At 33.6% G+C, this 12,263-nt stretch overlaps 1 protein-coding gene across 1 annotated transcript in view; it reads left to right on the top strand.

Moving 5' to 3' along the window:
* Positions 1–12,067, top strand: part of blw (ATP synthase subunit alpha blw, mitochondrial) — a 193,458-nt gene extending 181,391 nt beyond the window's left edge. The window contains exon 10 of the mRNA XM_090395741.1: positions 11,682–12,067. Within this exon, the coding sequence (XP_090251867.1) occupies positions 11,682–11,914 (233 nt within the window). The 3' untranslated portion in view covers positions 11,915–12,067. The remainder of the gene's footprint in view (positions 1–11,681) is intronic.
* Positions 12,068–12,263: the final 196 nt, after the last annotated feature.

The following is a 12,263-nucleotide window of genomic DNA, read 5'->3' as shown; positions in this document are numbered from 1 at the left end:
AACACCAATAATAAAAGTTTCGTATCAATAGCAATGACAAGCACAAACTAATATCGGCGTTAGATTGCAGTGCATTTGTTTCGTGTATCGATAATTGAAAAAATATACTTTTCATATTTTCAACAGTGATGCTCGTCATAATTCAACCTTGTATCTATAATAAATAAATAATTATGTTATTTTAACAAAATAAAATAAGATTTACCAAAAATAGTTCACCACGAACACGCACCAATAATAAACGTTTCATATCTCACAGAAATAACGCGCGCAAGCATATGATACACTGCCCAAGCGGCAGTGTATCATATATCATTACGTCATTAGATACACAGTGTATCTAATGACGTAACGTTGCAACAACAAGCGCAAACAAATATCGGAGTTAGATCGCAGTGCATTTTTTTCGTAACCTAAAGCGTTAATCGAACAATTCCAATTATTAACTATTCAATCAATGTCGAAACATAAGCTGTAACCTTTAACATGTTGTATTGCGTTTATATAATGTTGTAAGCATTGTTATTATTTATAAACACAGACAAAATTTAGTTTTTTCATTTTTTCCTTAGGGGTGCTGCAGTGTCGCAGTGCTTGTCCCTCTTATATAAATCCATTCTTCTCTCAAACTCACTCCACACATCCTACACATAGAATTGTTAATTCATTTCTAAGTAATATACTTATGACTTTCATTCCTACTTCACTCTCACTTCTAATAAACTTTACATATCCTTTCTCATACTGAATTTATCACTAGTTGAATTGTTTGTACCTACTACAATTAAGATCTCTTGCTTTTCTTTTTGATCTTTCAGTTGCATGTACTATATTTTTAATTTCTGCTCTGGGAAAACGTAGTTATAATCTGCTCATCAATGGCATGTTTTATGATAGTCACCATACCAAATAACACTCTTCTTTTTCAATCAACTTTATGTAGCTGATTTTCATTAAGCACTAACTTACCTGATTCCATTCTTCGTTGTTTTTCATTTTACTGCTTAACTTTCTCATTCTACCTGTGTTCCTTTAAATGCTGCTTAACTTTTTAATAACTCATGCATTGTCTATCTATTGATTGCTTTAACCTTGTGATTTCAGAGGTTAAATTATTTTCAGCATCCTTTTCAATATCATCTTTAGTAGGGGAAGCCCTTGTTCTCTACTTTACAGTTCCTGTTAGTGTTCCATTTCTTGTCTATTTTTGGCACCATTTTAAACTATTCAATATTGCAATATCTCAAAAATGTTATAAATACTCTAAAAACACAATCTACTACAAAACATTGCTTTTCTAAGGAAAAACAATAAAACAGATAAACATTAACTTTACATCTCTAGATAAACTGACCACTCAGTGTATCTTCAAACCCAGATTTTTTATTAGGTATATTTTCTGAAAAAAAAAAAAAAAACTGTCATTGAATGAAGAAAATGCTATTTTTATTAAATTATTTTTAAAACAGTTATATTACTTTATTTTCAATATTATGCATAATATTTTCTTGGTTAAAATTGTTTGCAGTAATGGTTTAGTCATGCAACATCTGATATCTTGTACCTTCAGATATTCTATTTAATCTCTTGATTCATTTTTATATAAGGTTTGTATTTGTATATTATATTTTTGGGATATTAATATATACTGATCCATGCTTTCCAAACTTGCAGATCCATGTTTCCAAACACTCGCATAAACTGTTCAATTGTACATGCCCTAAAATAATAATGAACTTGGCATTACTAAATTTTGTATTTTTAAATTGGCAGTGGGTGAAAATACTGTAATTCAAATGGCGAATCTACTTGAAGTTTAGGAAATCACTAGTTGTATATTCTGTTCAGTCTGTACAGAGTCAGGAATAATTCTTTAACTTTCCAACTACTTAATCATGGTTTGCTTTTGAGCTTGTTTTCAAGTAAGTGTTCTTTACAAAAGGTATTCTCATTTAATTGAATTTCATATATCCAATCACAGAACTATTTAGCAGAAGTTATGGTCCATATTCACTTCTGTTATCTTCTAAGACTACAGATCATAGTCCTAGAAGTTCCAAATGTCCAAAACATTTACTTAAGCTTACTGTAAGTTCCAGAAGAGGTCTATTAACTAAAGTAGCTGTCTCTCTATGTGTTTAATTCTATGTTTCAGAGGGGGTTCCAGTCAAGACATAACTATTCTGCCTCCAGTTTTGTGATAATGATCATGAGGTATTATTGTCTTGGGAACTGGCTTAAGTTTATGAATTCCATTCAGAAAAGGTTACATGCTGTGAATTACAAAACATTGAAATCAGGACCAACTGAAGAGTATGCTGGATTCTATGCCATGGTATCCAATGTTGGATGGAAAGGATATTGATAATGCATGTGAAGTGCTTAAAAATACTAAAATTATGCCGTATTTAAATACGCCCCTAGAGTTCAAAGAATAAATAGGTAAGGAATGAAATGTATATGTAATCTTAAGCAAGAGATTAGTAAAAAAAAAAAAAAAGTGGAAGGAGTATAAGGATGATGCCAGTTATGAAAATTATAAGGCGCAGGCTAGAAAAATTATAACTATTATATGGAAAGCAAAGTCTGAGTACATGAAAAGAAACTGGCTCTGCAAGCTAAAAATAACTCATAATGAAAATTCATTATGCTGCAAGTAAAAGAATGAATATGAAAGAATAGCCATTGAATACAGATGGTATGATGGTGACAGATGTAGAAGAGATTGTTCAACTAATGAGTGCCCATTTTACTAATAGCTATCAACCTGGTGTATGCAACATTAAGCCCACTGTTACCTCTTCACTGGATGAAGAAACTGGTACATGAAGAGGAAGTACTAGAATTGTTACACAAACTGAATAAGAATTGTGCAATAGGGACTGCTGGGATATCAGTATAGATGCTAGGAGTGTTCGGTAGAACTGCTTATTCATTTGACCAGGCTATATAATTTGGGTCTCAGAACAGGTAAGATTTCACTTTCTCTTTTGCACAAGGATGGGTGTTGTATCCAACTGTGTACCTATCAGTATCAATGGATTGGGAATGAAGATTTTGGAAAAGTCAGCCTGGCTAACATACAGAAATGGGTTCACAGAGAAGCTATACTTTGCAATTAGCAGCATGGATTTACTAAGAGGTCATCTTTGAGCAACTTGTTTACATTTTATAATAATGTTACCATTGAGCTAGATAAGCAGAATGGATATTCCATGATACTTTTAGACTTTGCTACAACTTTTGACAGAATATAGCACGGAAGATTGTTGTATAAATTGGAGAATATGGGGTTGCATTATAAAATATTGGCATGGATAAGATGACTGACATATCAAAAAAAGTAAAAAAAAAGTGGTATGTGGGAGATGTAAGTACAAGATTTAGGGTAACAATTGGTTATATCACAAGGATTAGTCCTTGTCCATTGTTATTCAATCTTCACATGAATGACATTGGAAAGGATTTTACAGGAGTCATAGCTATTTGCTGATGATGTAAAGATAGGCAGGGTAAATCAGGAATGCCACTGGTGGCATTCCTGATTTTATCATATTATAATGCCATATTATATTGGTGGTGTCATGTGAGAAGAAATTGATCAGAATCTTGGAGTTTTAGTACATAGGATGTTGAACTTCAAGGACTCTTTACAAGGCCATGATAAGGTCTCACTTGGACTAATGTGTGTAGGTCAGGTCTCCTAGTTTCTGTGATTCTGATTGCAAGAGTGTTTACAGTAGTGTTGCCAATTTAGCTCTTTTGGAGCTAGCTTTTTTTTTTTTTTTTTTTCTTTCCTAGCTCCAAAAATTTTAATCTAGCACCTAGCTCCAAATCTAGCTCCTTCAGAACTAGTTTCAGCTCTTTTTAGTTGTTTTTATAACTTACTGTTAAAGAAAGAAATTGTTTTAAAAGTTTTCCAGATGTTTGCATTTGATAAGGAATTTTATTGTACATTTAGTACGAGCATCGTACACGTTTCAAATGCATGATGATGTCAGTCAGTCACGTGGCCCAACAGTCCCATTTTGTCATTTTAAAGTTGATATCACCACTACAAGTTAGTCTTTGCACAGTGTTCTGGTTGGTAGTTACAATAGTGAGTGGGAAGTTTTCAAAAACTGATCGTAATTTGTTGCAGTAAAGAGTTGTATACCCTTCTTCAAAAATGAGCAAAGAGAAAAAATAAAGCTTACAAGCAAAAATTTAGGAGGGAGTGGTTCTAAATGGGAATGTTTAGTAGATGGTTGTGTGAAGTTCCTGGTGATGCTACAAAAGGCCACTATAAGTTTTGCAGGTGTGATATAGCTGCTAAATATTGTCTGCTTGTAAAGCATAGTGAAACTAAGAAACACCTTGCTGCAGTTCCATATAAGGCTGTTCCTATTACAAATATGCTTGTGAAAAGGTCTGAGACTGCAAACTTTGAAGCTAGGTTAGCATTATTTCTTTGTTGTCACTCATCATTCAACAGTTGCGATCATCTAGTAGATCTTTGCAAAAATATCATTCCAGACAGTCAAATTATGCCAAAGGTAAAAATGCACTGAACTAAGTGCTCTGCAATTGTAAAGAATATTCTAAGTGAGCATTTTGAAGATCATCTAATTGCGGACATTGGAGATGAAAATTTTAGCTTGCTAATAGACGAATCGAATGATATCACAGTGAATATCATTCGTTCAATGATATCACAGTGAATATCAACAAATTCAACAGAATTATGCATACATTTCTGAGCATGGTGGTTCTAGAAAAGTGTGAGGCTAGTGGTATTGTGGCTGCACTGAAAAAAGAGCTCTTGACCAAGAAACTGGACATTAAAAATCTCATTGCAAACGGTACAGACAATGCCAGTGTTATGGTTGGTGTCAATAATGGCGTTTATGAACAACTGAAGGCATATATTCCCTCCTTAATTTTAATTAGATGTGTATGCTATTCATTACAACTGGCAGTGTCTCACACCTGTGCAGAATCTCTCCCAAGAAAATTAGAATTTTCAGTTGCTGAAACATAAGTGGTTTTCACATTCTTCTTCAAGACAAGCAGCATACAAAGAGTTGTATCAATCTATCAACGAAAATGATGCTCCTCTGAAAATTGTAAGCAATTGTGCAACAAGGTGGCTCTCCATTGAATCTGCAGTAGACAGAATTCTCAGCCAGTGGTTGGAATTAAAAACTCACTTCGAAGTCGTGAGTGTGACTGAGAAATGTTACAAAGCTCAAATTTTGTGGGAGATGTACAAAGATGAAAGGAATCTGCTGTACCTTTTATTTTTGCATCCTCTTCAAGTTCAGCAAGTTAACAAAATTTTCGAATCTAACAGTGTGGATAAGATGAGATTATTTGAAGACCTTTCTCGTTTGATTTGCTCTATGGCTAATATGTTAGTGCTACCATCATCCACAGTCGACCCTCTAGAGTCAGAGATTGATGACTATTTGGATTCCAGTCCAAATCTTGGTTACAGATTTGAAAGAAAAATTTCAGAGTTGATGATACAAAAGAAAATAATGCAAAATGATGAACGAAATCTTAGAAGTAGAGCAAGACAGTTTCTTCTTGATCTCTTCAAACAGCTTACTGAAAACTTGAATATTTTAAGAACGATATCTTCTTTTTCTGTTGACATTATCCTAAAACATATAAAAGAACCTGCTACTCCCATCTTAGAAATAATGCTGAAAACAGAACAAGATGTTGCTGCTACTGCTGAAAACAATACTATCCACTTAAATAAATGGACAAATATAGAAAACACTGAGCTATTCTGGACTGAAGTACAAGAATATAAAGATGCATCTGGAATGAATCCATTTAAAGAAATTGCTCAGTGTGCAATAAATTTATTAATACTGCCAAATTCTAATGTGGAAATTGAATGAATTTTTAGTTCCATGAATGTAGTTAAAACTAAATTAAGAAACAAGATGGAATTGCCAATGCTGACAGCTATTTTGTCAGTCAAGCATGGCCTCAGGCGTAACAACAAGTGCTGTACAGACTATCATTTACCAGCATCTACACTGAGTAATATTGGAACAATTGCCACATATAATAAAGCTGAAAATCTAAGTGAAAATGTGGGTGAATTAAGTGCAGAAGACCACATGAAAAATGTATTTAGCCCCTTATATGTAAGTATCACTTCAACTTGAATACAGTAACTTAAAATTATCAGCTACTACTTTTAAAATTTTAGCTTCAAATTTTTATTTTTAACTCCTTTTTAGCTTTTTTTTTTTTTTTTTTTTAAGATTTAGCTGTTTTTTGTCATTTTCATTTGGCAACACTAGTTTACAGCAGTAAGAGTGCAAAGGAGAGTGTTAAGACTGTTATGAGAATTGTGGAAAATATGGAGAGTGGGAAAAGGATGATAGAGCATACTTGGAAGTTTATTGAAATGCTGTCAAGGGGCAAGCTAGATTTTTCATTGAGTGGTGTGTTGATTGGAGTGGATTGCTATTGGAGTTAGTGTGGGTAGCATAAATGGATTCCAGAACAGGTATGATAGCTGGTGTAGATAATGTCTTCCCTCAATGACTCCTTGGAGGTCTCTCTTAATAATTTCAAAAGTTCTGCCATTATGAAATCAGGAGTGAAGTGTGTTTGTGAACCAGCTTGGCTGTATCTCATAATTTTCCTGATATGTACCTTTAAGAAGTGTACACAAGATACTGTGGTACCACTACATAGTGAAGTTTACAGTACTAATAGCTTCTTAATAATGTGAGTTAGCTTTAGTTTCCATAAAAACTTTGTCGTCTTGCAAATGAAGAAGGCATTCAGAAAAAAAGTTTGCAGACATAATACACTGGTCTCATAAAGTTGTTTTAAATTTCAAAACAGGTTTTTGGCAGTTTTCATCCCAATATATCTATTAATCCATTGTCAGCTCTTTTGTTTCATTCTTTTAAGGTAATGGCATTCATTTAGTCTACCTAGATTTTTGTCTACCTTGTGGTTTCCCCCTCCCACTATTCTTACACACAGTACGTTTTGCTAACCTTTGTTCTTTCATTCTGTGTAAGTGACCACACTGCCTCAAGATTCTCATATCTTAATTTTAAATGTTGTAATTGATGCTGTCTGTTCACTTTTCTCTCTCTCTCTCTGTGGGACACTGTTTGTGGCAGAGGGGGACCTTCCAGTGATGGAACTAGCTCATTTCATTCTTCCTTTGTTTACTTTTCTTCATATCCTTCACTGTGCTTCTCCTGAGTCTTTTACTTTCTAATTCTCTTCTCCATACACCATTATGTGATCTTGTGCATAAGATCACTTGTCACGGGGATGCCTAGTAATGTGCATAATAGTTTTAGCCCTTTCTTTAGCAGAACTGACAGTACCGGATGGCACAGCCAGTTGACTGATGGACTCACCTGAAAGGGTCAATGGCATTGCAGCCTGGGAACAGGAAACAGTCCATGGCTTGCTTTGAAGTCAGTACGTATCATCTGGGATTGACCTTCCTTCTCTCCCCTTTCCTCCCACTCATAAACAGTACAGGACTATGAAAAAAAGCCTATACAACAAATTAATTCTGATATAACAGTGTTTTCCTCACTAACCTGAAAACCACACTCCTCTCCAGAATAGACTATAATAAATTCATCACCATTCTGCATATCTAGGGTGCATCTGAAAAAATTAGCAAAAATCGTTAAAAAAAATACAACCTTATGATACTGTAGACCAGACAGAAAACGGGCATCTCTTATCTGCATCTATCCCACCAAGACTAGCCACAGTCTCTAAAGCTGCTAGGTATTGATCAGGAACCTTGCAGTTGTAAACTGCATTTTTGGCTGTACAGGCAGGAATAACCAGCATCAGAATTGCTAAGCACAAGACTACATCTGTTCTAACTTTGCAGACATTCAGGATTTGCCGATCATGCTTTGAACAGCCACCACAGGATATTCTGGGAAAAGGCCACCTTACTCCACCATAGCAAATATAAAGACAGGAGACTATCCTAGAATCTACCTCAAAATTGGGAGGCACCCATCATCAGAATTTCAGCCAAAAGTGTTAAATTTTGTCCCCTCCTCCCATTCTACCCTAATGGGGAGATTTTTTAGGACTTCAGGCTCATCTTTGGCTGCCATACTTCAGCACTTTTGCTTACCCAGGATAGTGCCTGATGATGATGGCAGTTTGACTTTGCTGAAATATTAGAAAAATAAAAATTTATTGTTATTAATATTTAGTCTTCATTGTTCTCAAAGATGTTATGAACAGCTAATGCATAAGCCTTGACACAAGCTTGATCTTAAGTAGTGAAGATCTAGTTATATTTTTTACCAGTTTGGAAGAGATTGGTTGAATGATATGTACCTTTTGAAAGGTGGAGATTTTGAACATTAAAATCTTTACGATGGAAGAAAATTTAAAAAATGAAAAGAAAGAAAGGAAATTGGCAAGTTCAACATGTTTGGTTAACATTATCGGTGCAATAAAAACAGCAGATGAATTTGATAGAATACGTACAGGGAGATATTTAACCAAAGAAGGTTAGACAGAAGAGATTGAGTTGATAGCTTTTACATATATCAGAGCAAACACTCTTTTTTAATCCTGTCCATGAAAGATTAAGTAGTGCCATTGTTGGACTGAGGAATAGATAATCTAGAAACTCTGCTATAGAAACCATAAAAATATTTGGCATGAAGTGGTTTTTATAAGCCCTTCAGCCTTTAATAAATCTCATGCTGGGCATAATAAAAATGATTTGCCACCAAAAGATACTTGCAAACATCCATGCTCATAGTTTTTTTTTTTTTTTTTTTTTTTTTTTTTGAAAGAGATTTGGTGTATTATCCACTTGGCCAAGCTAGCTTGGCTATTGAAAAAACTAAGAAGTGTTTAAATGACAATTTCATTTACTATTTGTAAAATCAGATTCAGTTTTGCAGATGGAAATGAACATTGAGGTTACAGTTAAGATCAGATATTTGAAGTGAATCAAAGTTCTAAGAGATTTTCCTTCCTGCATATAATTTCTTTGCCCAGTTTATTTATTTGAAGGTTGAGTTGAGATTGGAGAAGCGTGGAATGTACAATAACAGATTCATTACGGAACTGTACCCATATAAAATTGCACTATCTTGTAATTGTATATCACCTATGTATTATATAATAAATTATAAATATAATAATAAATATCTTCTATGTATTATATAGGACTGGGGAATTATAACAGGTTTTCTTTAATATAGTCTTATGGACATGTATATTAGATATTAGGAGCATTAAAAAACAATTCGTTTGGTATGTTCCAATTGCTTGTTTGGCTAAAAGATTTAATGAGAAATATCTTCTTTTGGATTTTTTATTTTTTTATTTCTGGCTTTATTCAAAATCTTTATTTCTTATAGCATAGTGTTACGGAAGAAGCTTTAATTTTGCTTGTATTTTAGCAGGGCATGACTAGAGAGCATTTTCCTCCTCTTCATTTTCTAACCTTTACTGCTCTAATCATTTACATTTTGGTCTCATTAGGGTACACCCATATATAAAAAGGGAAATAAAACTAAATGTGAGAATTACATAGCTATTTCTCTACTGAGTGTTCCTGGTAAGATTTATGCAAGTATGATTGTGGAAGGGAAGCTTGGTGAAGAACAACCTGGATTCAGGCCAAATAGGTCAGAATCAGATTTTCATTTTATGACAAATAGTTGAGAAATCATGGGAATATATAATAAAGATCTGTATTTAAGTTTCGTAGATCTGGAATAGGCATATGACAAAGTGTCAAGAGAAAAGCTATTCAAAATGCTACAGTTGTATGGGGGATTATATCAAACAATACTTAGTCTTTATTTGAGTTGTAAGTCAGCAGTTAGAATTGAAGGAAATACAGGAAGATGGTTTAATGTTAAATCTGGTGTCAGACAAGGATGTGTATTATCCCCATCTGCTATTCATTATCTATATGGATCATATTATGAAGGAAAGTGGTATTGAACATGATATCAAAATTAGAGATGTTAATGTCAGTTCTTTGCTTTATGCTGATGATGTTATACTTCTGAATAAATCTGCTACAAGTCTGCAAGATTCTCTTACTAAATTGAGTACCTGTTGTAATATGGTATGAAGGTCAGCAATAACAATACAAAGACGATGAAAATAGGCAGAAGCATTGAAAATATCAAAACGGCATTGTGAATGGAGAATCTATAGAACAAGTAAAACATTTCAGTTACTTAGGCTCAATTTTTAGTGGAGATGGTAAATTAAATATGGAAATAGACAACAGAATTAACAAAGCTGGTATGGTAGGAAGTCAATGAATAAATTTATATGGAATAAGAGAGAAATTAGTCAAAACAATAAATTAGCTATGTACAAGACAGTGTTCAAACTAATTTTAAGTTATGGATCTGAGAGTTGGGTTAGAAATACTTGACCAAAGACTAGACTGTAGTCTAGTCTTTATAATGTCTTGACAGGTAACAAATTGATTTGGAAGAAAATTGTAGATAGAAAATTAGTAATGATGCAAGTTTTTCACATAATACTATCATATCCTGTACACTATGTGAGAGTACATGTTGGGGAATTTGATGATAGAAAAAAAAACGTGGCAGGTTCTCCCGTTGTGAGAATTACAACCCTACAAAAGTATCATCAAACCATTATTAGTAGACATCTGCTTAACTTGACCTGGGTCCTTTGTCTTATTGTAATGACCTTATTGAGTTCATGACAACTCTTGAAATGGATACTTTTTGACAGAGTATTGGAATACCATTACTTTAAGAAGAAATTTCCCTGACAGAATGAAGCAAGTGTTAGATGAAAAATATTTATGTAAAATGACTAGTGGGGATAATCTCTATACAGGCTGCCATGTAGGGAGGGGAGAGTGCAAAGGGTTCCAAAATCAACATGCCGGAGTGGATCTGTGTCACCATAAACTGTATCATCTGCTTGGCCATAATGAATTGAAATACATGCATTCTGCTCCACAGTTTATATCTATTGTTCATTTAACAACTGGCTTGCAAAATTCTTCGAATTTTAACATTTGGCTTGTGCAAGCTGGCTTTAGGTACACCTCTGGATGGAACCAGTTAGGAGTTTAGTTCTTTGTGTTGTCTGTTACAATTTTAAAATGTTCCTACTATTAACTCAGTGTTGCTGCTTGTGTACTGTGACAAACTGTGGATTTGAAAATACTGGTTTTAAACCTGTGAAATATCAGCAACTAAGTAGGTAAACCGATATTTATTTTCTTATTGTTTTATGTTGTGAATTAAGTGTTACAAAAAATTAACATGAACTGCCATCACAAGCCTTTGTATTTGTTTTTCCCATTTGAATCCTCTGATTTGATACATAGGGTTATTTATATGAAGAATACTTGAAAAGTAAATTTTACCTTCATCCTCTGGTACCATGCAATTCAAGTAATGTATGCATGAAGAAATGGTTTCCCTCAATTAGGATCCCAAATTCCTGCAAGTACTTCTTTTTTACAAAATAACATATTTAAGGAAATTCATCTTGAACATCTGCATAATAAGTGATATATATAGTAGTATAAATGAGTTCAGTTGAATTTTCAAATACAGTGTTGTTCATTTTATAATTGTCAAATAAGCGTTAATAAATTTGTCAGTATGTTTTGAAATTGTTCTCACGCAAAGTTTTCTGTTTTACAGCCCCTATGGCAATTGAAGAGCAGGTAGCAGTCATTTATACTGGTGTTCGTGGTTATCTAGATAAATTGGATCCTTCTAAGATCCAGAAGTTTGAAAAAGAATTTTTACAGCATATTCGTACCAGTCACAAAGACTTGTTGACCACCATTGCATCTGAGGGTAAGATTAGTGAAGATACAGATGCCAAGATGAAAAAACTTGTAGCAGACTTTGTAGGCAGCTTCCAGACTTAATATCATCTGTTCAGTTATTTAATTTATTCATATAAAGGAAGAGGACAAAAAATCAGTGAAGATATAAAATTTTGCAATGTTAGAGCAGTAATGATTCACGAATATGGATTACAGAAGTCGTGGTATTAATATAAAGTATTTCTAATAACTTGTCATCATTTATTTTATAATCGGATATTTTAGATATACAAAGTATTCAACTTTTTTCTCTTTGTCTGTTGTGTCTCTAGACTTTATTGATAAACAAAGAAATCATAATGTTAAAGTGGACTAAAGGAAATGAAGTTGCATATGAATATCCTGCTTCACGAATATTTCTCAAACTAGCCAAATCCCATCAAAAAATCAA

This window comes from Typopeltis vanoorti, chromosome 7 (assembly GCF_054136105.1).
Source record: "Typopeltis vanoorti isolate ZY-2024b chromosome 7, IOZ_Tvanoo_1.0, whole genome shotgun sequence".
In the NCBI taxonomy this organism is placed as follows: domain Eukaryota; kingdom Metazoa; phylum Arthropoda; class Arachnida; order Uropygi; family Thelyphonidae; genus Typopeltis; species Typopeltis vanoorti.
The sequence above is the reverse complement of the archived record's forward strand: the minus strand, read 5'-3'. Positions and strand labels throughout refer to the sequence as shown.